The sequence below is a fragment of the Chelonia mydas genome, chromosome 9 (genome assembly GCF_015237465.2).
Source record: "Chelonia mydas isolate rCheMyd1 chromosome 9, rCheMyd1.pri.v2, whole genome shotgun sequence".
Lineage (NCBI taxonomy): Eukaryota > Metazoa > Chordata > Testudines > Cheloniidae > Chelonia > Chelonia mydas.
In genome coordinates this window covers 79,096,759-79,123,800 of record NC_057855.1, presented here as the reverse complement: position 1 = coordinate 79,123,800, position 27,042 = coordinate 79,096,759, and the positions used below count along the sequence as shown (strand labels likewise).

The window sequence follows — 27,042 nt, the reverse complement described above, 5'->3', positions numbered from 1 at the left end:
TGGCATGAAACAATGTTTATTAAAAAGGACTGTACAGACATGCTGAACATTTAGCACATTACTCCAACTGGGCACAGGAGTATAATATTTAGAACACAGAACCCACTGAAACTCAAGGCTAGCACTAATGAGGGAAAGGCAGAGGGCTCTCAAATAAGGATGAACAGTGTCTTTTGTATTTTACTTACTAAGGATGTTAGTTAGCTCTTACCTGAGCCCTGCTGGAGCCGTCTGATCTTAGAAGCAAAACAGCCAGGGCTATACTTTGAAAAATGGCCTCTAATTTTGTAACTTGCAGTTGAAGGCAGGTTCACTTAATTGCAAGCGTGCCTGATGGTAGGGTTGCCAGCTTTCTAATCGCAGAAAACCGAGCATCCCTGCCCCTTCTCCGAGGCCCAACCCCCTCTCACTCCATCCTCCCTCCCTCCATTGCTTACTCTCCCCTGCCTTCATTCACTGTCACCAGGCTGGAACAGAGAGTTGGGGTGCGGGAGCGGGTGAGGGCTCCAGCTGGGGGTGTGGTCTCTGGGGTGGGGCTGGAGCCGAGGGGTTTGGAGTGTGGAAGGGGGCTCCGGATGGAGGCAGGGGGTTGAGGTGTGGGAGGGAGTACGGGCTCTGGGCTGGAGGTGCAGGCTCCGGGGTCGGGGCAGAAATGAAGGGTTCAGGGTGCGGGAAGGGGCTCAGGGCTGGGGCAGGGTGCTGGGGCACAGAAAGGGGTTCGGGTGCAGACTCCGGGTGGCACTTACCTCAGGCAGCTCCTGGGGAGTGGCCACATGTCTCTCCAGCTCCTAGGAGGAGATGCGGCCAGGGGGCTCTGCGTGCCTGCAGGTGCTGCCTCCGCAGCTCCCATTGGACACGGTTCCTGGCCAATGGGACCCATAGAGCCAACACTTGGGATGGGGGCTGCATGAGAGCCCCCCTGGCTGCATCTCCGCCTAGAAGCCAGAGGGACATGCTGGCCACTTCCTGGAAGCCAGGCATGGAACCTGCCTATGCCACCAACCGGACTTTTCACAGCCCGGTCAGCAGTGCCAGGGTCCCTTTTCAGGTGTTCCAGTCAAAAACCTGACACTTGGCAACCCTACCTGATGGACATCTCAAGTTAACTCTTGAGTGCACATATTAAAATGTGGATTGTCAAAGTTGTTCATAGGTGCAAAATTAGAGGTCATTGTTGATCTGTAGAGGCTTTTACTTTACCAGAAACTACAGAAATTATATAAGAACTATGGTGCAGATAGTTTCCTCATACGCCTAAAAGAGCAAGAAATCAATAAGGGGTGTCATTTCAGAAAAATTCTGGACAGGGGGAGGAGGTGGCAAAGTTGTGTCATCATATAGAAAATTATATGTGATTATATAATAATCCTGCAAAGTCTGGGGGGAAGGGAGATTGCAAAAAATGGAAGACATAATGGAGCATACAGACCTATGAAAAGTCTCGGGGGACAGCTGCCCCCCTTTCCCCATAGCAAATGAGGCCCCTGAAATCAATATTTCATAATATACGTTTGTATAGTCTCTTAACAAGAAAAAAGAGGAGTGAAAAAGAAAGGGCCCAGTGTGGTCATGTCAGAAGCCATCCAATAATCTTCCTGAAATCTGTAATGGGGGAATACTGTTTTCCCTATGAAAGAACCCCTCTCCCTTAAATACATAAACAACTTTTGACTCCTTGGTGTAATAGTTTGACTTACTACTAGCAATGCACTTTATTCATATGGCACAATTTTGTAAAAAAGAAAAAATACAAAACCAACAAAGCACGCTATTGATATGGCACAGCTTTGTAAAGAATATGAAAACAGCCATGTAAATACATGATTGGTATAAACTAGATATGCTATATGCACATATTATAAAAATGTGTTTTTCCTTATTTTAAAAAAAAAGGTAGCTTGTTGAACACGAAGGTGCAAGAGACTAGATTAAAAAAAAAAGTCCAAAGCACTGACTTAGCAAATGGTGCATCTCCAAGCACTCTTCAGTTTAGTCAGACCTCTGCTCTAGAAATCCCCAAGGAGGAAGTAACTCTTGAATGTAATAGCAAGGTGAGAGCAGTCAGGACAGAGTCTATCCCTTCCCCTATCCACAGGACAGGATGTCACAAGGACTTTACAAATTTACTTTTCTCAGCAAACTACTTCATTGAAGAACCATTTGCCCAATGTCCATTGTCACTACTTTTTGAAGTTAAGTATATGAATCTCATGAATTCAGCTTAAAGGCCTTTATGCTGCCTTCTAACTATACATATTTTCCATTAATCCCAACAGGAATCGCACTATTGAGGGAAGGTAGCATATGGCCTTTCAACATTTAAAAGCAGAATACAGCATTTATTTTTAAGAAACAGGAGTCCGGACATAAAAGACTGTCAGTCAATGTCACCACTGCCCTCTACTGAATGGAATGTCAGATTTGAGCAAGAATGTATCTGATCAGATTACCTTCCAGTGGCTATAATTCACAGAGGCTCTTAATCCTAATACTAAAGTAACAGAAAAATGCCCATTTATACTGAGTGAGAGGCCTGTATTTTCAGGAGCAGAAGGTCCTGAGTGCTCTCGCTGCTGATAGATGTTTACATGGTTATGAAACTAGTACACCACTATAAGATGAACTAAGCTTGCAGTAAGTGGCTCACTTCAATAAAATCCTGTTGGGACAACTGGGCCTATAACTTTTTGCCTGTTGGGAATTAATCATGAAAAGTAGGTCAAGTTATTTTTAATACAGAATGGTATAAACAGGTGCAAGAAAACCAGACAGAAAAACTGAATTAGTCCAAACTCAAAGGTGTACTGATAAAACTCTAGGATGGTGTTGAGAAGTGAACAAGAAAATGTGGGTCTCAAAATTAATTAACTAAAACTGGCGTGTTAGAAACCAGGCCTAACTGGTGGACAAATGAGAGAGGGGAAGAGCTATTTCACCCACCATTCCCTTTGTGCAGGGGTGGGCAAACTTTTTGGCCCGAGGGCCACGTTAGGGTTGCAAAACTGTATGGACAGCCGGGTAGGGAAGGCTGTGCCTCCCCAAACAGCCTGCCCCCCCCCACTTCCCGCCCCCCTCAGAACCCTCAACCCATCCAACCCCCCCTGCTCCTTGTCCCCTGACCGCCCCCTCCCGGGACACCCCACCCCTAACCACCCCCCTGGGACCACACCCCCATCCAACCCCCCACCGCTCCCTGTCCCTGGACTGCCCTGACCCCTATCCACAACCCTGCCCCCTGACAGGCCCCCTGGGACTCCCATGCCTATCCAACAACCCCTGTTCCCCGTCCCCTGACGGCCCCCCTCCGAACCTCCGCCCCATCCAACCTCCCCTTGTCCCCTGACTGCCCCCCGGGACTTCCCGCCCCTTATCCAACCCCCCCACTCCTTGCCCCCTTACCATGCCGCTCAGAGCAACAGGACTGGCTTATTGGAAAGCCTGGGAGGCGGGTGGGTGTGAGCCGCGCTCCCCTCGCAGCGAGCTGAGGCTGCGGGGGTGGGGGGACAGCAGGGGAGGAGCTGGGGACTAGCCTCCCCGGCCAGGAGCTCAAGCGCCGGGCAGGACGGTCCCACAGGCCGGATGTGGCCCGCGGGCCGTAGTTTGCCCGCCTCTGCCTTTGTGGGTCATTAAAGAAAGATACTTTGTGGGGAAACTACAGAAGAACAGACAGAGATGACTGAAGCAAACTTCACCATCCTGGCTGCCACTCCCACCATTTCCTGGGACCCCAAGCCTTTGCCTTCCTAATCCTGAGAGATGTCCTCACCAGACCGGGCCAGAGAGAGGGACCCAGGTGACATCACCACCCTACTGGCTCCAGCTGACTCCCAAACACCACCTGGGACGAAATGGGATCGGACTTTAACAGGAACAACAACAGCTACAGCCCAGATCAACTAACTTCTTCTCTTTTCCCCAATCGGACAGTTATTACCATCTTTGAGGAGACTGTCCAACAAGGAGTTTTTCCTTCTAAAACTCTTTCCAGCTAAAGGGAACAAGGAAACAAGTATAAAATTAAAGCCTTATTTAATACTGCACATTTCAAATGCTTTAACTGTTTTTCCTTCTTTTCTGTATCTTTAATAAAAGGTTAATAGGATTTTTAATGGTGTGTTTGCTATGGTACTAAGCAGGCTGATGTCTCTGTATAGCAAACTCTGGACAGAGACTGGGTTATGTTAACACCTTTGGCACATTTATTCCATCTAAATTAATACAACCACACTGTCACCCTGTGGGAAGCAAGGGGGGACTTAGGGCAATTCATGTGCTTTGGCCAGCCAAAGCTTTTTAAGTGGGCTTGTATGGTCCCCAGCAGCAGGTAAAGTCTCCTCACCAGAGGCCAGGGTGTGGCTTATTCTGTGTTTTTTTAACTAACAAACAAAAATCTTTAATACAGTCGTCCCCTAACTTTTTCTGTCACGCCTCCCCTTACCAGTAATGGAATCTATTCTCCACCCCACCCCACCCCACCCCACCCCGAGGAGCTGTGGTCGGGAGATGGGTCAGGGCCAGAAGTGGAGCTGTGTTCAGGATCAGGAGCCAGGGGCCCAGGCTGGCGCTGGAGCGGAGCTGGGGGCAGAGCGGAGCTGGATATCCCTCCCTCTCCGTTCTCCATGGGGGTTGGCCTGGGCCCCCCCAAACCTGAATGTTTCTCCATGCCCCCCTGGGGGGGATGTCCCACAGTTTGGGAACCTCTGCCTTAATACAACCAGCACAAGTATGGATGAAGGAGTGGGGCAAGGGAGAGGGGAGGATAAAAACCTAGGGAAGGGGCTCCCTCCTTCTGTAATCTCAAGTGTTATTGAAAAGAATAATAAGGCCTTAGTTAGTTCTTAATTGAATTGAAGTCAGTCTTACGATTGCTGAAAATGGCCTAATTAAGATGCTAGACACAATTTAATATTAATATGGATACAACAGCTTGATCCCCTTCCCAAATTTTAATCCAGTTCTGTAGGAACCATACAATCAAACCCCATAAAACTGAACTATATGTTGATCTCCCGTGCACCCATACCCCTATTTTTCCTGGTCATTTCAGATATACCCCCAAATCCTTGGATACGCTGAGTTTTACTCTATATCTAGCCCATATAATCTTGCTGGTTAGGACAAGGCATGGGTCTTTAGCATAGCAAATGGATATTCAGCTACTTCTGTGCCTCAAGTGGGTTTCTGTTAGGAGAAAATTAGAGTAATCTTTTAGCAACATCTCTCTTTCTCTCAAAAAACCCCAAAAAACAACAACCCCAACTTGCTGTAGTAACACTTGATCATTAAGAATATTCTGGTTTTATAGACAAAAGATACTGTATGGCAAACAGTGTAGAGATAGAAAAACACAGGGACATTTTGGCAAGTACAGTACAGGTACCTTAGGTCTAACATATTTAACTATGAAACATGTATCCTCAAATATATCTTCACAGGAGGGATCATACAAAGTGGTCATCGGCATTCAGACTACTTGCATTAGAAGTTCCACTTGGCTTAGGAGTCAGAAAGATGGAATGATTAAAATGTTAAAGTGTAGCACCATCAACACTTCTCCTAAAACCAAAATGTGAGGACTGGATGGAAATTAAGACGGAACAGAAACATTGTGCTTACGTCACATTAACTAGAAAACAATGGGTAAGTCATACTTAAGTCTGCACTTCAATAAACTGGCCACGTTTACAGTTCTACTGGAAAGGGATTAGGATGGGTCACATGTTTTCTCCATGGATTTTCTGTGTTTCACTCATCCTGTTTCCTCTTGGGTTTTTTGGGATTCCGAGACCGGCTTTTTGCTTTGCAGAGTGGACATATCGGTGCGTTCCGATGAATTTGCTGGTGACATGATAAACAGGCCTGCAATGCAATGTTACATCTTATTAATTTATTTGTATGGAAATAGTGCCTAGGAGTCCCAGTCATGGACCAGGACCCTGTTAGCAACCTATTTCTCTGTGAGGTAATAAACCCATGAAGTTCTGTTGAGACACACTGCTTACTGAACATGTTACCTGCTCTAATAAGTTAACATACTGTACAGGAAAAATAAGTAAGCCCCTGCATGCTCAGTGCCGAACTGGAACTAAATTCTGCGGCAAGGTTCCTAGATCCTACAGCAACTTCAGGTCAGTTGAAAACTACAGGATTTATTGAATTAAATTTTCAAATGAATAAAACTGCCAGTGCACCCCCCGTTTATCATTTATTTAGATATTAAATTCAAATTTTTTTTGAGCTTCCCCTCACATTTTCAAGATTTTTGTACTGACAATGTCTGACTGTATCAAAAAAATTGTTTAGGAGGCCAGCTGTGATTCCATAGATTTTAAGTCAGAAGGCACCTCTAGATCATCTAGTTTGACCCCCTGTATACAACATAGAATTCTACCCACTTATCCTGGTATTGAGCCCAATAACTTGTGCTTGACTAAACCATATCTTTCAGGATACGTCTGCAGTGGAGCTGGAGATGTAACTTCCAGCTCAGGAAGACATGCCCGTGCTAGCTCTGAATGAACTAATCATGGCTACATGGGCGGGGGACAGGTTGGCCACCCAAAATACATACGAAGGATACTTGGAGTGGCTAGCCCATCCCAGCACCCATGTAACTGCAACTTCAAGTCTAGTTTTAAGCATGCTTGCTCGGTCAAAGCTAGCACAGATACGCCTCTCCAGGCTGGAAGTTACACCTCCACATCCAGCAGGCATACCCTCGGAAAGGCAACTAGATTTAATCTGAAGACATCAAGAGATGGAGACTCCACTACATTCCTTAGCACATGTCTACACATACAGGGCTGCAGCAGCACAGCTGTACCAATGCAGCTGCACCGCTGCAGCATGTGAAGACACTCTATGCTGACAGGAGAGAGCTCTGCCGTTGGCATAATAAAACCACCTCCGCAATGGCAGAAGCTATGTTGCGGGAGAAGCTCTCCTGCCGATATAGCGCTGTGCACACAAGTGCTTAATGCCAGTGTAACTTACGTTGCTCAGGAGAGTGGTTTATTCACACCTGAGTGACATAAATTATGCCGACATAAGCTGTAGTGTAGACATAGATTTAGTAGTTTCTTCTAATGGTTAATCATCTTCTCTATTAAAAATGTGACATATGTCTAATTGGAAATTGGCTTTAACTTCCGGCCGCTAGTTCTTGTCATGCCTTTCTCTGCTGGGTTGAAGAACCCATTAGTACCTGATATTTTCACCTTGTAACAATAATGTTTCTCAAGCTCAGGAAGCACAGCGAGTAGAAACTGGCAGTATCTGCCCTATGACTGAAGAGTCCCTACAGGGGGAGTCATACAAGATACAGAGCCTGATTCTGAACTCTAACTGAACTGGCGCAGCTCTATTAACTTCAGTGGAATTGCCCTTGGTTTACCCTAAAGCAGGCAAAATAAGAATTGGACACATCATTATTTTCAGTGCTAATTCCTTTGTGAACACGATATGTTCCAATCACCCAAGAGACAGGCCTGTCCATTTGACACCCAAGAGACAACGCCTCACCTTCATTGGAGGTGGCTGTTGTCTGAAAGTTGCTGTCTGTCTGGTGTCCTGTTTCCTAGCCACTTGTAGCTGTTGGGCAGCAGCTGCAGCTGCAGCCAGAGATTCTGGAATGGGCGGTTCTTGTGGTTCTGTCTGCCATTCAGCTTTTTGCTTTTCAAAGTAACTATACAAAAACAAACCAAAATTATAATCAACTGCTGGCCTGTCATTTATTTATTTAACAAGCATTGATTTGTAATGACTCTTCTGTGCTAAAACATAATGGGCCAACATTTTTTGGTTTTCTTCCTCTAGAATCAAATGACTTGCACCAAGGACTCATTTGGATCAATTTTTTTAAAATGGGATAATGACAATAGTTAAAATACTACATGTGGCCAAAAACACAAGCCTACTGACAATCAATAATTAAGGATCATCCTAATATAGATGGAGAAGACTTTTTAAATAATGAATTCCATCCACTCTCAATATCTAGGTTTTTTTTAAAGTTCATGAGCCAGATTCGATCATGTAACTAGTTAGTGGCATAATTATAGCGAAGTTGATATACTGTGTTTCAGGTTCTTGTTTTCCAAGTTTTATCTGCAACAACCAGCCCTAAGAAATGTTTTTTGTTCATAGAATCATAGAATATCAGGGTTGGAAGGGACCTCAGGAGGTCATCTAGTCCAACCCCTGCTCAAAGCAGGACCAATCCCCAATTAAATCAGCCCAGCCAGGGCTTTGTCAAGCCTGACCTTAAAAACTTCTAAGGAAGGAGATTCTACCACCTCCCTAGGTAACGCATTCCAGTGTTTCACCACCCTCCTAGTGAAAAAGTTTTTCCTAATATCCAACCTAAACCTCCCCCACTGCAACTTGACACTTGTTCTTCGTTTTTAATATAAACTGAGATTTTGGAGCACAATTCTGCAGCGAGGGATGAACTGCATAGTTATTCATTTAATATGTTCCAGGGGTAAGAGTTGATTTTATATATTTAAGACCACAGGAGGATCAGGTTATTCATAGTGGATCAGGAAGAAATCTCCATGTCCCCACCCAATAAGATCGCATGAACCAAAGCAGAGAATTTGTCCCCTTCCCTTGAAGCATGAGGGGTTGGTTGGTCTCTGCTGGATACAAGGCTAGATGGGCCATTCTCGGGAGAAGCATTAACGTCCTCCTTGGTTTTCAAAAAGAAGAACATATCCTTTACATTTCTTCCATAGATCCAACCATCTGGATTCAGCCACAGCTTACCAGATTAGATTCTGTGTTTTTTTTAACAGCTATAGCACAAATTTGAATTCTGCCCAAGACTCACTAAAGACACTCTTGTAGTAGTTTTGGGTTCCTCTCCTCCCTTGCATCATACCCATACCTGCTACTCAAATGGAAGAAATGGATCCTTTGAAAAAAGTACAAAGTAATGTAAAATTAGAGATAGAGTAGAACCAAAACCTTCGATCCAAACACCCTTTAATTTGCAGGTCAGCACTGGGGTTTGCAGCTTTGGCTGATCTAAATGTAACTTCGATCTTTGCCCCATATTCAGACAGAACCCTTTTGGAGGCTTGTAAATGGCTGGTTAATTTCTGTCGCACATACATGCTTCCTCCACTTTCAATTAATTTTGTTTTTCATGATTGCCTCTGAGTTCCTACCTTTCATCTGGGCCCAGAAACAAAAATGACAAAATGCCAACAGAATCATAACTGTATACAAGGCCAAATATTGTTTGATCTGGAGACATACTCAAGAGAGAGTTTCTCTTCCTCCTCACACAGATCTGGCAGCCTCTGCAAGCCCAGAGTCATCCGCAGGGCATCTACGTGCTCCTTCAGGGGCTTGTACTCTTCATGCAGGCGTCGAGTGGACTCCAAGAGCTTGTTGAGGTCATTCTCAGACTGCTTGATGGTGTTCTCCATCTGAAACAGGAGGAGACATTTGCTTAGCAGATTGCTCCATTCACAGCTCTCTGATTCACCGGCCAGAGGTGGCAGAGTGCAAAGATGATGCTGTCCTTTAGAGAGTGGAGCTTTTCACATTCAGATTGGAAGAGAATAGGCAGACAATTAAATGGCCAAATAAGGAATTAACATTCCGGGGTGCGGGGGGGAGGGGTGGAATATGGGCAGGGAAAAAGCAGTCTGGAAGCAATTAGGCCAGGCAATGTTGTTGTGTTGGGCACTTTGGAAAGATTCTCAAGGAAGGTTATAAAAATAATCTTCAAAAAAAAATCTCCACTGGGGCAGGGCCAACTTATTTGCATTATTTCAAGCCTTTCCAAATACCCCATAGATTTAAAAGTTTAACTCTGATGTTGCTGAGTTCATGTTCCACTTGGGAAAGAGAGGTTTCAGAGTAGCAGCAGTGTTAGTCTGCTCAAATAAATTTGTTAGTCTGTAAGGTGCCACAAGTACTCCTTTTCTTTTTGGGAAAGAGAGTGAGAGAAGCAGCAAAGAGAAAGATAATCTGATGGAAACATCAAGTGCAAGTGGGACAGCATGAAAGAGAAGCAGGGAGTGGAGGGGGTGAGAAAATTCTAATGACAAATGAAGGTGGTGTATGTGCCACATATTCGAGGCACCCACTTGTGCCTACCCACAGTTTGGGAGCTTTTTCCATCCCTAATACAGAGTCCAGGCTTCCCTTTAGCTCAACATTTTAAAAATAATTACTCACCCTTAAGAGAAGGAAAAAGTGTGGGTTTAAAATTGCTGGTGAACGGAGTTGCTAATTCAGAATGGTTTTGCAAACTCAGCAATTCACAAATCCTCAGCACTCTCCAGGATACCCCTCTAATCATTAGTCTACCTATTTTGTATTAATATCCTTCACTCTCCTGCTTGTTTTACTATTTGTATTGCAGCAGTGCTTAGTTGTCTCAGGGAGAAATCAAGGCCCTCTGATTCTAGGCACTATGCAAACATAACAAACCATCCCACTATCCCTGCTTCCCAAAAAGAAAACAACCCAAATGCCAGACAGCTGCCAAAGCCTCCCAGGTTCTAGGTGTTAAATTAGGCAGCACTAAGAGGGTTATTTGCTAGGAAGAGTCAGAATAACGTTACTATGACTGCTGGTACCATTGCAGCAGCAATGGGCTCGGTTGTTCGTTCCCTTTAACCTAAATCCGGTGTCTATTATTGAAAATCATCTTGCCTGATACAGACAAGCACTAACAGTGACTAAATTTAACTCATTTGATACCATCTGTATAATCCTTTCATGCTGTCAGGAAAGCTCAGGTTGCATATCTCTAATCTGTAAACTGTATATCCTTAGGACAATCCATATGGGACTATATATAAAGTATATCCTGCCCACAATCCCACTGCTACATACCACATTTATGTCAGCATGGATCAGCCGCAGCTCCTCCACGTGCGCCATCTTTTCCTGCAGCAGAAGGTCCATCTCCTGCTTGTATTCCTTCAGGTGCCTCTCCTCCGATTCCAGGGCTTCAAACTCTGCCTTCAGGCGTGCCTTAATCTTTTCCATCTGCAAAGTCTTATTCCTACAACCCAATGGAAATTACAAATATAAAGGGACAACTGCCGTAATGTCAATGTAAATTCTGTTTGCTTAAAGACTCACTATACACACACACAAGCAAATGTGTTCACATCGATAGCAGGGGACTGGCAAAAGTTGTTGATAAAGTCAGAACTAAAGTATATCTTTGAAAGACTGGGGTGGTCTGTGCAGAATCCTGGAATCAGGGAACTCCTGGGTTCTAATCCCAGCTCTGTCATTGGTCTTGTCTCCACGACAACTTTTTATTGTATTGGACCATAGACCTAGATTTCATGAAATTTACCACGATTTAGCAGTTTCTGTAGACCAGGACAATTGTGTTCAGCATTGTATCAGTCATGATTAAACCTTAATCACGAAAGAGGAAATTCTAGAGAAATGTTTATTCTTGCTGGGCTTTAAAGGGGCATCTGAGAAATGGAGTATAGGATGCAAATGCCAGCTATCTCGACAGTAGACTGAGACACTAAAATGTAGACTTTTGCTTTATACAAAGGATGCTCCAAGACAGTAAAAGTTCTGATGGTATTTCAAAGCATCTAAAATTCCACCTGCAGTCTACAGGGTAGCCTCCCATTTTCCTGCTGACCTCCAGCCTTTAATGCTATTTGTAACTGCAGCTCCCTTTGTTCTACATTCCAGTTTTTGTTTCTTCTTTTTAAAATGGTACCACCCCATATTTCTACACATAAAATCTATGGAGTCTGGAGCAATGTCTTTCCCTCCAAAGCTAGGAGAGGAGGACTGGCTGTTTAAGCAACACAGCAAAGCTATGCTTACTATTAGTTGAATCAGTACTGCTTCATGACCATCACCATTTTAAAACAATTGCCCAGACAGTCAAAAACCTGTTCTAGTTCCCAATCCAGTTTTGCCAGGCCATGATTCAATTATATTCCACTCTTCACTTTCCAAAGACATGATCTTAGAGATATAGCCCCTGCTTTCATCAGAACTGTGCCCACCAGCTCTGCTATTGTGAAGGCTTTGGAGTTGCTTCTGTTAGCCCTCCTCTTACATCCCTTGTGTCCAATTCCAAGAACAAATACAATACCCACCTAAGCCTCCGGTACTTCTGATCCCTCCCCTCGTGCATTTTTAAAGTAGTCTATAGCTTCAAACAGACTGAAAATGAAAACCAGAGGAACTGTTGCCAGCGGGGGAGTGGGGTGGGAGGAAGTTTTGTTTCATGGTCTCTGTGTGTATATAATGTCTTCTGCAGTTTCCACGATATGCTATGCATCCGATGAAGTGAGCTGTAGCTCACGAAAGCTCATGCTCAAATAAACTGGTTAGTCTCTAAGGTGCCACAAGTACTCCTTTTTTTTTTTTTTTGTGATCATTCTGTTGAGCAATCAAAATCTGACCAAAGAACTTCAAATGGACCAGGATCAAGTCCTTGGGTAACAAATTCTGGCTCCTGTGACAAGTTTTATGGGTGGGACTGAGATAACTGCAGGAGATCCAAAAAACAGCACCACAGGTTATTTTTCTAGAGTGTAACATGCCATAGCAGGAATGTCCAACAGTGATAATATCAATAAAAGGAGATTTTTTTAAAAAAATCCTGAATGAGATTTTACATGCTCCCTTGGAACAAAATACAACAACGTCCTTCATCACAGGATACATTTTAAAAACAGCCTTAAAAATAAAAAATCTCCCTCTAGACGAATAAACCTGAACCAGTTTGGATTAATGTTGCTTCTGATCAGCACCATTACACTGGGGAGTAGAAAAGCTGGAAGCAGAGGTGTGCATAGTACAAAGCCAGACATGGAATTGGATCGACTGAGAGGTCACCCAGAGACATTTACAAAGATATTCACCTAGATGAATATTTTACAGTTACAGTAGGGTTGCCACCTTTCTAATTGCTGGTAACCAGACCCCTAAGGCCTCATGCCCTGCCCCGCCTCTTCCACCAAGACCCCGCTCTACCCCCGCCCCCATCGCTTGCTCCTCTCTCCCCCCACCCCCACTGCTCGCTGAATTGTTTCCACCTTACACCCCACCCCACGAGCTGGGCTCCCTGTGCTCCAGAGCTGGAATGGGAGCTGCTGCAGCATGACTAGGAGCCTGCCTGCAGGCAGGAGGCAGCCCCAGATGAACAGGGGCTAGCGTGGGTTAATGACCCATGCCTCCCCACACCCTGCAGAGACCAGACTTTTGATGTCCATCAGTACATCTGACCAGATACTGCCAGGTCCCCTTTTTGACCAGACTTTCTGGTCAAAAACCGGGCTCCTGGCAACCCTAAATGGCACCCAGACACAGAAGCCAAAAACTGGACTGTCTGGGTAAAATCCAGACGAGTGGCATCCCTAAGCTATAAGCATGTATATTTCATGTGGTATATACCATGTGTTATTAAAGAGAATATTACATGTTTTATATAGATGCAAACATTTTTTTAAAAAGGAAGCCAACTGTCCCAGTTTTGAAGAATCAGAATCAGCCCATCAAAGTAAAAACGGCTGCATCCGATGAAGTGAGCTGTAGCTCACGAAAGCTCATGCTCAAATAAATTGGTTAGTCTCTAAGGTGCCACAAGTACTCCTTTTCTTTTTGCGAATACAGACTAACACGGCTGTTACTCTGAAACCTGGAAAAAAACAGTCAGCGATAAAAGCATTATATCGATAAAAGTCATCTCCTAATCAAGCCAGAGACCATTTTGTCAAAACAAACGGCTACCTGAACGCATTGATTTCTGGAGCCAGAGGCAGGGCTTATTTCAACAAGACAGTAGTTGCTGACTGGACTTCAGTTCCAGTGGCCCAAGTCAAAGTGTATTAGCCTCTGTGAAGAATTAAGGGTCACTTAAGAATTTTTAAAATGACCACAGTAAACTCCAGGGAGTTATTTAGCAATAATAATAAAGTTGTCATACTTTTTCCTTTCAGGATTAATAGTGCCATTTTCTCTATATGAAGCAAACATTCATAACTGGCAATCTGATGAAAATTAAGAAGAAAAACATATCATACAACTCTATAACTCACAAATTTACAAAAGTTTAGAGAGCAGTCTTTCATCCACTGAGGAGACAGGATGTACATGATGTCTTAACAGTTTTAGAAAATGAATGTATTTTTATTTATTTTATATTAAGATTTATTACTTTTGAGTGGGAGGATGAAGAGAATTAGAGCAACTGGTATTTAAATTTGTTATTCCACGGTGTTAGGGCCCAGTCTTACAGAGATTTACACAAGTGCTTAACTTTACGCATTGTGAGTAATGTGAATTTTTCAGTGCACTATTATTAATTATGTGCTTTCCAGGAGCATCCAAAATATGCTAGGCATTCTCACTCAGACAGAAGACAGTCAATGCCCAGAAGAGTTTACAGTCTGATGCCTCAGTCCTCCATCCAGATCCGTTAGCGCTGAACTCTGACTCCATGTGAAGTGCCATTGACCGTAATGGGACTTTGCAAAGGAACAGAACTTTGCACCAGTACATTTGGAAGCAAGGATGGGACAGAGGGATTCAATCGAAATATATGCACTTTTCAATATACATTATATAATTTTAAAAAGTAAATATATTAACTATACTGTCCCTTATACTTGGTCAATTTCTTGTAGCCATCACAAAAGAGCTGTTGATTAATCGCAGTTAACTCAAAAAAAATTAATCGTGATTAATCACACAGTTAAACAATAGAATACCAGCTGAAATGTATTAAATATTTTTGGATGTTTTTCTACATTTTCAAATATATTGATTTCTATTACAACACAAAGTGTACAGGGCTCACTTTATATTATTTTGATGACAAATATTTGCACTGTAAAAATGATAAACAAAAGAAATAGTATTTTCCAATTCACCTCATACAAGTACTGTAGTGCAATCTCTTTATCGTGAAAGTGTAACTTACAAATGTAGATTTTTTTTGTTACATAACTGCACTCAAAAACAAAATAATGTAAAACTTTAGAGCCTACAAGTCCACTCAGTCCTACCTCTTGTTCAGCCAATCACTAAAACAAACAAGTTTGTTTACATTTACGGGAGATACTGCCGCCTGCTTCTTATTTACAATGTCACCTGAAAGTGAGAACAGACATTCGCATGGCACTTTTGCAGCTGGCATTGCAAGGTATTTCTTTGCTGTTACTAGTCAGTTTCATTTTCTAGTTCCAGTGTGCTGCCAGAATGCAACAACATTGTAGTTTCAGGGGACTATTCCAACCCAAACAATTAACTTTTAATATTAAAAAACAAAGTACACATAAAGTATGAAGACATTTCCATTAATATTAGGGCATTTAAAATATGTATTTTTGAAAACAAAAACCTAAATTCGGGACCGAGCCTACATAGTTGATTCTGCTCTCATTTCTATTATTTTCCATGCTAAGTTCCTATACTGCCCTCCTCATCATACTGTCTGAGGGCTTGTCTACACTACAAAATCAAGCTGACTTTATTTAATTCGTCCTCAAGCCCCCAAATTAACTAAGTTGATTGTGCGTGGCCACACTATGCTCATTGTCTCGATGGAGTGCGTCTTCTCTAGCAGCGCCTGCATCGATGCACAAAGCAGTGCATCGTGGGTAGCTATCCCCAAGTGCAACTTGCCGCAGTGTGTTTTGGGAAGTTTGTGCAATGCCTCATGGGACCAAAACATTGTCGCGGGGGAGAATGGGAACATTGCGTCGGCATCCCATGATGCACTGTTCTCAACAACAAACAACCCAGTGGTTTTTCGCACCTTAAAACTGCCACGCATATGCCATAACCACAGAAGCATGTAGCCTGCTCAGTTGTGAACTCTCACTGTGAGCATCTCAAATACCTCGCACTTTCTCCTGCAGTATTTCTAAAGCCGAAGTAGGGTCTGCCGCATGGAACATAGCGATGTCCTGCAAGAAGCCCTGCTGCAAGTCATTGAAAAAAACAATTCGCAGTTGCTGCTGGCAGTCACAGAGCAGCTGCACTCTGTTGAGCACCATTTCTGGTCCTGTGAAACAAGCACCGATTGGTGGGACCGCATTGTTTTCCAGGTAGGGATGACGAGCCGTGTCTGCAGAACTTTCGAATGCGGAAGGCCACCTTCCCAGAACTTTGTGAAGAGCTTTTCCCTGCCCTGCAGTTCAACAACACAAAAATGAGAGCTGCTCTGACAGTGGAGAAGCGAGTGGCAATCACTATTTGGAAGCTTGCAACACCAGACAGTTACCGGTCAGTGGGGAATCAATTTGGAGTAGGTAACCATGGGAGCTGCTGTGCTCCAAGTGTGCAGGGCCATTAATCGACTTCTGCTATGAAGGGTAGTGAGTCTGGGAAATGTGCAGGACATAGTGGATTGTTTTGCTGCGATGGGGTTTCCTAATTAAGGTGCGGCAATAGATGGCATGCATATCCCCATCTTGGCACCAGACCCCCCCTTGCCAAAGAGTACATAAACCGAAAGGGATACTTTTCAATGGTGTTGCAAGTGCTGGTGGATCACAGGGGGTGTTTCACCAACATCAATGTAGGAAGGGCGGGAAAGGTTCATGATGCGTGCATCTTTAGGAACTTGGATCTGTTCAAAAAGCTGCAATCCGGGACTTTCTTTCCAGACCACAAAATGAACACTGACAACGTTGAGATGCCTGTAGTTATCCTGGGGGACCCAGCCTACCTCTTGCTCCCATGGCTCATGAAGCCATATACTAGCCGTCTGGACAGCAGTAAGGAACAGTTCAACTATAGACTCAGCAAGTGCAGAATGGTGGTTGAATGTGCCTTTAGTCATTTGAAAGGGCACTGGAGACGTTTACTAACAAGGTTGGACCTTAGTGAAGAGAACATCCCCATGGTTATAGCTGCCTGCTGTGTGCTCCATAATATCTGTGAAAAAAAGGGGGGAAATTTTCTGCAGCGGTGGGCAGTTGAGACAGATCTCATGATAGCCATTTTTGAGCAGCCAGACACCAGGGCAATAAGAAGATCACAGCAAGGGGTGCTGCGTATCTGCGAGGCTTTGAAAAGCCGTTTCAATAATGAGTCACAGTAATGTGAGCGGTTTGTCTGCATTGTGCTTTCCCAAACCTTCACCTGCCTTGTATCACTGCCCTGTAAAGCCAACCCCCCCACCACTGTTCCCTCTAAGCTGTGCGCATGTGCACACAGATCCTAAACCCCGCGCACAAGGCAAAACACCGCGCACACAAAAATTTGCACAGAAGAAATTTTTTGTGCACACAGCCTGTCAAAAATGTGCACAGAAGAAATTTTTTGGGCACATGGCCTGTCAAAAATTAGAGGGAACATTGCCCCCTACCCAAGCCCACTGCTTTTACTCAATAAAGAACATTTATTTCTCGAATCCATTTACTTTATTTAACAAACATAAGTAAAGAGGGAGAACAGAAAAAAAAGGGAACCTTGGGGAAAAGGGGTTGTAAAGTTGGAACGGGAGAAACATTTTCAGCTGTGTAACGTAACACCCCATTCCAGACCATCAAAGGTCTGTGAATGGACGCCTTCTGTTCCTTGTACCCTCCCCCTGAGTTAAGTGAAAGGGATAATGGACTTTTGGCCCATGCCTCATGGAACGCTTGTGGGAGTGTGATTCTGCGCCAGGAGATGCTGGCTGGCTGTCCACCAGGATCTGCAAAGGGACTCTACCCACCTGCTTCTGTTCCTGCAGTTCAACCAGACACCTCAACATGTCTGCTTGGTCCCTCATAATCTGAAGCATCTTGTCCTGTGCCGCACACTCTTGCTCATTAGAAGCTTTCCTGCTCTCCATGTCCATGTCTAACTTCTCGGACAGTGAAATCCTCCACGCTTTCAGCTCTGTGTCAGCTGTCCCGGAGGCATTCATTATCTTGGTGAATATGTCCTCCCGCGTTCTCTTTCTCCTCCTTCTAATCATCGAAAGTCTGCTTTCAGGTGTTCATGACACGCCGAAAGACACATTTCCAGCTGTCAGTCATGGGGAAAACTAAAGGAGCCATTGTACATGAATAAAATGTTTCCATAGCAAGGCCGCTTTCATAAAAAAACAAACCCTTATTACACTAGGTGCAAGCCATAACATAATCAGAATCCGTAACCATTCACTATGCTGTTTTGCTGCTCCAGCCATGGTGAGTAGGCTCCCTTCCCCCCCGCCTCGGGTCATGGGTGACCGCACTTTTAATAAAGTTTATGGCAGACTCATGTTGGGAGCAGAGTTAGCTAGTCAAACAGTGGCCCTTCACCACTGTTGAACAAGGTGGGGGGAAACGTTTTTACTCCCAAATTGGGGAATCTCTCATGTGGGGCCCCAGTCCCCTATCAGCCACTTTAAACTACTTGCCAACCCATGCCGAGCACAGTAAAGGCACATTAGCTGCTGCGTGGTTTGGCAATCTGGAATGTGTGTGCGGGGGTGTATCATTCTCCTTGTTGTCCCTAGACTCACACACCTGTGAGGTGTCCACGTTGCTTGTGGGGGTGCTGGTAGGGTCACCATCGAGAATCGCACGCAGCTTGTTGTAGAACTGGCATGTGTGGGGTCCAGCACCAGAATGACTGTTCGCCTCTCTTGCCTTCTGGTACACTTAGCGACGTTTTTATTTTCACACGGCACTGCTGGGTGTCCCTTGTGTAGCCCTTCTCCCCCATTCCACGAGCGATCTTTGCATAGATGTCAGCGTTTCTTCTGCTGGATCGGAGCTCTGCCTGCAGAGACTCTTCTCCCCACACAGCGATGAGATCCTCCACCTCCTGTGCAGACCAGGCTGGAGCGTGTTTGGGGCGGACAGTCTCCACGATCAGCTGTGCTCAAGCTGGCATGCTCCCAATGCTGATCAAACAGGAAATGGGAAATCAAAAATTCCCAGTGCTTTAGCAGGGGAGGGGCTGTTTCCTGTGTACCTGGCTGCAGTGCAGCCAAGTTGAGAATGATCTCCAGAGCAGTCACAGCTGAGCATTGTGGGACACCACCTGGAGGCCAATTAAGTTGAATTACACAACGCTGCATCTGCACTACCTCACAGTCGACCCATGAAAATCGAATTAAGCGCTACGCCTCTTGCAGAAGCGGATTACAGAAGTTGACATTAGAAGCGACTTAGGTCAGCGTAAAGGACCCGGTAGTGTAGACACATACATTAACAGGTCAACTTAAGGCGGCTTCCTTCGACCTAACTTTTTAGTGTAGACTAGGCCTGAGTGTCCTCAGGAAGTGACTACCATCTATCATGGGCGGTTCATTCTCTCTCTCACTCATCCTCTCCCCAGGAGGAATGCTGGAGCCCAATCCTACATAGATTTACATATGTGCTTCGTTTGACCACTGTGAGTAGTTCCACTGATGGTAATGGGACTACTCAGTGCATAAAGTCAAGCACATGCTGGATTGGGGCCTTACATGAGTACTTAAATTTACTGACTGGAGTAATCCCATTGCTTTCCACTTAAGCATGTACAGAAGTGTTTTCAGGATCAGGCTCTGACATCCCCTGAAACCTCAATTAAGTCTCTTTAATAAATATAAACATTTGGCGTAATATAGGAAAGGGTCTCCAAAAGAGACATCAAGTGAGAGAAAATAATAGGGCAAATTTTGCTTTTTTCAGCTAGTGATTTTATTTATAAAGGCCCTTTTAACTCTGCATGTGGAACAGGGCAGACAGAGTACAAATTAATATAAACAATAATTAGAGTATGGCGGAGCCTTTTAAGCACATGAAATTTGTTTATTTACTTTAAAATAAAACGGGCATAAAAGTACAAATATCCAGAGCTTGTGATTTCTTATCTGGCCTATTTTGGGCCAAAACCAACATGCCTTATTCACCTGATCTGTCCCGTTCAGTTAAATGTGACTGTCTATTTAGGTCAATTTGGTAATCAGGATTTAGCCCTCTGATGTAGAAGGATTCTTAGATTTCACAGATCTTCATTTCACTTTCATGGCACCATAATTTACAACAAGGCCAATAATTACAACAGCAAAGTGTGTCAAATTAAATAATGACAGTTAAATTCACCTTTGAATCAGAAAACTGAATGTACTTGAAGTTCCCAAATACAAAGCATTGTAACAACCAAGCAGAAAATGGATCGGATATTTAAATCCAATTTTACAACAATCAGGTCTCAACAGAACTGTAACTGGCTGATGATCTTCTGTTTTAAAAGATGACAATTCTGGCAGTTGAGCACAGAAGTTTCAGAGCCTCAGTATCAATCTGGAACATATTCACTGTCCTGTCTCTCATTATACGTATTTTGGTACACTATATATAAAAATAATTTGGGGCCTGGTCTTGCCACCATTATTCATGGGAGCAGTTTTTGCACGAGGAAGGACTTGGCCCTTGCATGGAAGAATAAATTGCTTCTATATACTCAGTATTCCAACTAGGAGATTTTGTTAAAGGTGTAAGGACTATAAAAACTATAGTAATTGAATTGTTGCTTATTCTGTGGTTTGATTTCAGTTTCTTTTCTCAATCGATTAATACAGGTTTAAAACTGAGCATGTTACAGTGACATTTTTTATTCTTTGTTTTATTGATTTCCCCCTCCCCACCCGCACTCCATAGATAACCTCTTACGTTTTCCTGATACAAAAATATAAAACACAACTCACCATGCAGATGAGCATGGTATAAATACCTACATATATATCCCAGTCAAGGCTGTTTGTTCTTCCTCCCAGCTACTTTCAAAATTATTGCACTTTCCCTATTACATGCCTTTGCTATTAAATGCACAAATTCATGCTAAATAATAACCAGAACATCATGTTCATAAATGAAAAGGCGCAAACTGAGCATTTAAAGCCATGATGCCATGTACTGTTGCTTATGATTGACTCTTCCTGCAACATGTCCTGTGATTCACTCTACGAAGGCCACTATATAAAAATTAATGGTATACTGGATTGCACTGAAGAGTGGAGAGACCCAGCTTCCTGCCTTGCTGGTAAACCTCTTTAAGAAAAAGCAATAGCAGCCTCTGTGCCATTGTGTCCCTGCTTCATCATCATCATTCCACCCTATGCCCCCAATAACTCCTTCAGCGGAGAGGACCACAATAAACAACAGGAAGGGAACAGGGAACATTCACCAGTCTGACTTCACACAACACCCCTAACCCTAACTCCTTCTCCAAATGGGGGTGTGAGAGAGAAGTAAGCTGGCTAAACAGATCTCCCAAGATGCAGTTTTCTTTCCTTTCAATCTCTCCCCACAAGAACCCCCCTCCCAAATTCCTCTGCAAGCCACAACACTGTTGCAATGCATATCACCCAAAATATTAGCTAAGCAGACACTTTTGAAGGGTATTATAAGTGAGTCCAGCCAAATCAATACATTTTATTTAAAAAAAAAAAAAGCACTTCCCAACCCAACCTCCCTGATTTCAAAGCAGCTTCTGTGCTCTGGATGCCTATTTGGCTCACGTACATACATTATGTTCTGTAATTTTCTCCCCCACCTTCCTTCAAACATTTCCTTGATGCAGCCAACCAGAAGAATGTTAGGAATGAATGGGTAAAAAAAAATCCTAACAGTTTACCTAAATAAATAATAATTAAAAAAAAACACAACTGCTTTAAAACAGATCTCCAGTTGTCCATTCATAGCTGCCACCTCCACCCCCTTTTTATTACTTAAGGCTAATTCCCTGGAAAAACATGACAATCCCCGCCCTGTAATGCATGTTTCACGGCACCCACTCTCAGCAGATGCTTCTTTTCCTACTTAAAAAAATTATCTGCAGCTTTCATCCCAGGGTTTTTCGTTGTGGTGGGTTTTTTTTTTTAATTTTATTTTATTTTGTAACATAACAGTAGCGTCTTCAAATCGGTATAACTCATTCACTCCTTCAAGGAGAGGGAAAATAGCTTAGTGTTACTGATGCTGCACAAAAGAAAACATACCTGATCTCTTTGATGCTCTCCAGTTTGCACATGATTTCTTGCTCATCAGCCATGCTTTTCACTCCAATTTAAACCTCCCGTGATGTACAAAATGCCAGCCCCAAAAAACAAAACAAAACAAAAATCAACCCATACAATAGACACAATGTAGCCACCCACTCCGGGCATATGGACTCTGAGCCTGTGCGGTATAATCTAATGGGAACTATGGGAGTTAGAGTCCAGTTCCTTATAGCAGCCGAGGCATGTGCAAGAGGAAAGACTACAACGCCCACAAGGCAGAGCAGAGCTTTCTTACTCCTCTTCCTGCAGCCACACTTTAAATCAATTTGTCACAGCTAATTATGTCAAAGGTTGATAGTAGTGGAAGGGAGCCGAGTTCCTCCCCTTGAGGGCTGTGGGTTGTTGCTCTTTTAACTGAAACGATACAGTGACGTATAAGTGACTCCTGAGAGTCGTTTGGAAAATTTCATGCTTTTGATGAAAAGCTAAATTAAATCACACAGAAAAAATGCTCCAATAATTTTGAGAGACATGTTTGACATTTTAATTGATGCTCAGTTGCCCAAAGATATGCAGAAGCACTGAGGTTTCTTTGGGATTTGTTTTCGCTCTTAGCGCATGGATACACTTGCAGATGTAGGGCGCTTTGAGTTAAACCAGCCTTCGGAGAGCACAGTAGGAAAGCGCTGCAGTCTGTCCACACTGACAGCTTCAAGCGCACTGGTGTGGCCACATTTGTGGCACTTGCAGTGGCACTGGGAGCGGTGCATTATGGGCAGCTATCCCAGCATGCAAGTGGCTGCAACATGCTTTTCAAATGGGGGTCAGGGGGCAGTGTGACAGGGAGTGTGTTGTGTGTATGTGGGGGGAGAGAGAGTGGGTTGGGGGGGCTGAGAGCATGTCAGCATGCTGTCTTGTAAGTTCAGACAGCAGCAGACCCCTCTCCCTCTCTCACACACAGCATTCCACACTAACGGTTGCTTTGTCTAGGAGCAGATAAGCAGCCGGCTGTCAGAAACGGAGCTTTCAAAGGGCATTTCTGCATTCCTGCAGCGATTCCAAAAAATGACAAGGTAGGCAAACTTGACTTAAGGGGATTATTGGACATTTCCGGAGGCTGATCAGAGAACAATAATGCAACACCTCGTTCACACTGGAGCCACGGCACTCCAGCGGTGGCGCAGCAAACGTTATTCCACTCGCCAAGGTGGAGTACCAGCAGCGCTGTTGCCGCAGAGTCAGAGCGCTCTACGTGCCTTGCCAGTGTGGACGAGTAGTGAGCTAGTGCGCCCGGGGCTCCTTTATTGCGCTGTAACTCGCAAGTGTAGCCATGCCCTCAGTCAATACAACTGACAATATGAATGATACAAAAGAAGAAATAAAGCACAAATGTAACCTTTGTTATTAAAAATTAAGATTTAGAGTGATCCTCAGGCACCTTGCATCTGAGGATCTCAAAGAGATGTACATAAATTGATGAATTAGTCTCACAGTCCCGTATGAGACCGGTAATTATTTTTGTCTGGCTTCCACAATGTGTTATCTGCTATGTAGACAGTCAGGAAGACAAGGGGCGAGATTTTCCAAACATAAATGACTTAGGTTCTTTGGAAAATCTCACCCTTTGTCCTGAAGAATTTATGATCAATAAGTTCTGCACTAGTGGACCCATATGTGAGCATGGAATCTCATTGGCTCTAATGGGGCTCCCCATTGGTTGGTGGGTGTGGGTGGGGGGGTGTCCCTCCACGCAGAGCTCATTATAGGTTCAGGGCCTAGACAGGCAATAGAGGGCCTGATCCTGCAAACACCTTCTAATGAGTATAACTTCACATGCCTGGGTACTATCAGTGAGACTACTCGCAGGGGTAGTGTTAGCAGGATAAACCCAAAGAATGAGGAGGAAAATTCAAAAGACCTTGGTTTAAACATAGCGAAACTGAGTCACAGAGAGGTGAAGGGATTTGCCCAAGGTTCCATAGCAGTCCAGAGGCAGAGGTTAGAACAGAATCAAGATCTCCTTGCTGCCGGGCCATTCCCTGAATGACAAGCCCAGTCTTCCTCTGCTCTTTTGCTGCATGAAGCCTCAGCACTAAAATTGCTTCTCATCACTGACTCCCCATCCAAACAGAATTGAGTAAAAGCAGGTTGTCCACAATGCATCCTGCATAGAATACTGGTTTCCGTGTATGATGTATTACTGAGCATCTTGAAAATCTGTCCTGGAGGATTTTGTTTGCATGTTTTTGTTTGTTTTTATGGGGTGTGTGAGTGGTTAGGCTCACTTATAGAAAGAGAGGGAAAGAGTTATAACGATTACCCTTGGTTTCTATTGCATTAAGGTTCCATAGCAGTCCAGAGGCAGAGGTTAGAACAGAATCAAGATCTCCTTGCTGCCGGGCCATTCCCTGAATGACAAGCCCAGTCTTCCTCTGCTCTTTTGCTGCATGAAGCCTCAGCACTAAAATTGCTTCTCATCACTGACTCCCCATCCAAACAGAATTGAGTAAAAGCAGGTTGTCCACAATGCATCCTGCATAGAATACTGGTTTCCGTGTATGATGTATTACTGAGCTTCTTGAAAATCTGTCCTGGAGGATTTTGTTTGCATGTTTTTGTTTGTTTTTATGGGGTGTGTGAGTGGTTAGGCTCACTTATAGAAAGAGAGGGAAAGAGTTATAACGATTACCCTTGGTTTCTATTGCATTAATAATAATTAGTAATTAAAATAATTTTCTTGGCATCTTCACAAATATTAATTAATTGAGTCTCCCAATATCCCATTAGGCAGGTGATGGTGTAAGTATTTACTTCATTTTTAGCAATGAAACTGAACTTCACACCCAAATCCCCTTGAATGCTGGAGATGTTCAGACCTGTATTCGAACTTTGCCATCAGGCCCATCTCCACATATTCTACAGATGAGGAGATGGAGGCACAGTGAAGTTAAGGGACTTACCCAAGTCCATGCTGTGAGTCAATAGCAGGACTGGGAGTAGAGCCTTAAACTTCTGATGTCCAGTCCCCTGATCCAATCACTAATCAAACTATCTTTTGATGAATAATGTATCTGAACATGCTAGAGATATATCCTGTAACTCATTTAACTGTGATATTGAATTGCTTTTAGAAATGGAGTCCTATTACTGAATAATTATACTTTGCCCTTTTCTTCTGAAGTCCTTATAGAGCTTTGCAAAGAGAAAGATAAGTAAGAAACAGAGCCACAGAGGTTATGTCTACATTGCAAAGAAAGACCCATAGCAACATGTCTCTAAGCCCTGGTCAACTGACTGAGGCTTGTGCTACTGGGCTAAAAATAGCAGCATAGGAATTTGGACTCAGGCTGGATCTTGGGCTCAGAAATCTGGGGGGCGGGGGGGGAAGCATCTTGGAGCCAGGGCTCCAGCCTGAGCCCAAACATCAGCACTGCTGTTTTTAGCTCCATAGGGCAAGCCCTGCAATTCTGAGTCAGTTGATCCAGGCTCTGAGACTCGCTGCTGTGGTTTGTTTGGTTTCGTTTTTTTCAATGTAGATGTACCCAAAGAGGTTAAGACATAAAATTTCAAATCTGGTCGCCTAAAATTAGATATGAGTGGTCAAATTTTCAAAGATGATAAGCATCCACATTTCTGACGGGGAGCTTTGAAAATCTAGCCACTAATGTTGATACTTAACTATGGATTTAAGTGTCTAACTTTTAGGCAACCTGATGTGAAGATTATGTCCATCCAATCTGGAAACCGTTGTCTATCTGTAGTATCATAATGGGTAGCTCCAGTCACCTGCGAGCATTTGTGCTGCTGCTGTTCTTTTCTGAAGAGATTGATCTACGTTCTCATGGAGTCCCTGATGTATGTGTGTCAAACAGTGCTAGTTGTGAGGAATATTGCCATTTATAAACTGGCATGATGAGGAATGCTACAAATCTCCTGGGCACTCAGCTCAGCTGGAATAAAACCACAAAAGAACTATCACCTGATGTCTCTGTGCAAATAACACACATGCTCTGAAATAAATGGGCAACAGCCAACAGCAAAGAAATATATTGGAAAATTGGGCACAGGGAGGTTTAAATTACACTTCCTTTCACCAACAAAGCTATTTGAATGGCAAGGCAGATTCACCCTTATTGAAGAGATGGTGGCATCTATCTCAGCCCTCTTGTGGGTCCCTCACCAGGAAGAGGGTGGTATGTTTAATTCCCCTGTGGGTTTCTATGAGCTCTGCCAATAGATGAGTCTCCAAAGAGCCTATGAATATATGCTGATTTCCCTGGACACACACTTTTTCTGCCCAGCACCACCTTATTTTGATGCTGAATAGACTCTTAGAGCCCCTTGGTAATTGGAGTTGAAAATATTTGGACCACCATCAGCTGGAATTTTTTTACCTTCTACCCAGAATAAATGTGGGATGTCAATGTGTGTGATGAAGGACCAATCTATCAAAACCTGGACCCCAAGTGAGGCGTGAATTTTGAATAGTGAGAATAATTAACCTTTGGAACAATTTACCAAGAGTTGCAGTGGATTCTCCATTGCTGACTATTTTTAAATCAAGATTGGATGTTTTTTCTAAGAGATATGCTCAAGGAATTATTTTGGGGAGCTTCTATGGCCTGTGCTATACAGGAGGTCAAACTAGATAATTACAATGGTCCCTTCAGGCTTTGGAATGTATGAATTCCATGAAAAGTTTGACAAATGGCAACTCTAGTCCCCAAAGCTCCAGCTTGTCACCTCCTAAATTCAGCCTGAGCTCCACTGATCAAGGAAGCAAAAGAAACTAGGTCAGTCGTAAAATTTCTGAAGCACACAAGGCTGATATCAAATCTCCCCTGCACACACACACGCACACGTTGTAGCTTTTTGTTAACCTCTTTCTTAAAGGAAGTAATTTGGAGCTTAATCCCGAATTCTTTGTATACTCTCAAATCCCAATGAAGTCAGTAGAAGTTTGGGATGGGCAAGGAATGCAAGAGCAGACCCCCAGATAGTTTTAGCAATGAATTTTTTTAATGGCAAAAACGATTAATCTTCATCATGCACAAATGGGCTGAATGATTTCCCCTCTATTTTGTTTGCTGTCTTCTCCAATCAGCTGTTAC

The 27,042-nt window shown here is 43.7% G+C and overlaps 1 protein-coding gene across 2 annotated transcripts; it reads right to left on the bottom strand.

The window, feature by feature from the left end:
• ZC4H2 (zinc finger C4H2-type containing) lies at nt 1–22,219 on the bottom strand. Of its 2 annotated transcripts, XM_007060182.4 has the most exons (5): nt 21,929–22,219; nt 10,855–11,026; nt 9,262–9,434; nt 7,522–7,684; nt 1–5,859 (listed from the first exon to the last, which is right to left on the bottom strand). In XM_007060182.4, the coding sequence occupies exons 1-5, from the start codon at nt 21,979–21,981 to the stop codon at nt 5,746–5,748; spliced, it is 675 nt and encodes a 224-aa protein (XP_007060244.1). In that variant the 5' UTR covers nt 21,982–22,219; the 3' UTR covers nt 1–5,745. The 2 variants fall into 2 exon arrangements, with proteins under 2 accessions (XP_007060244.1, XP_027678413.1); XM_027822612.3 differs by lacking the exon at nt 7,522–7,684 and having other exon boundaries at nt 5,283–5,859; nt 21,929–22,209.
• Nucleotides 22,220–27,042: the final 4,823 nt, after the last annotated feature.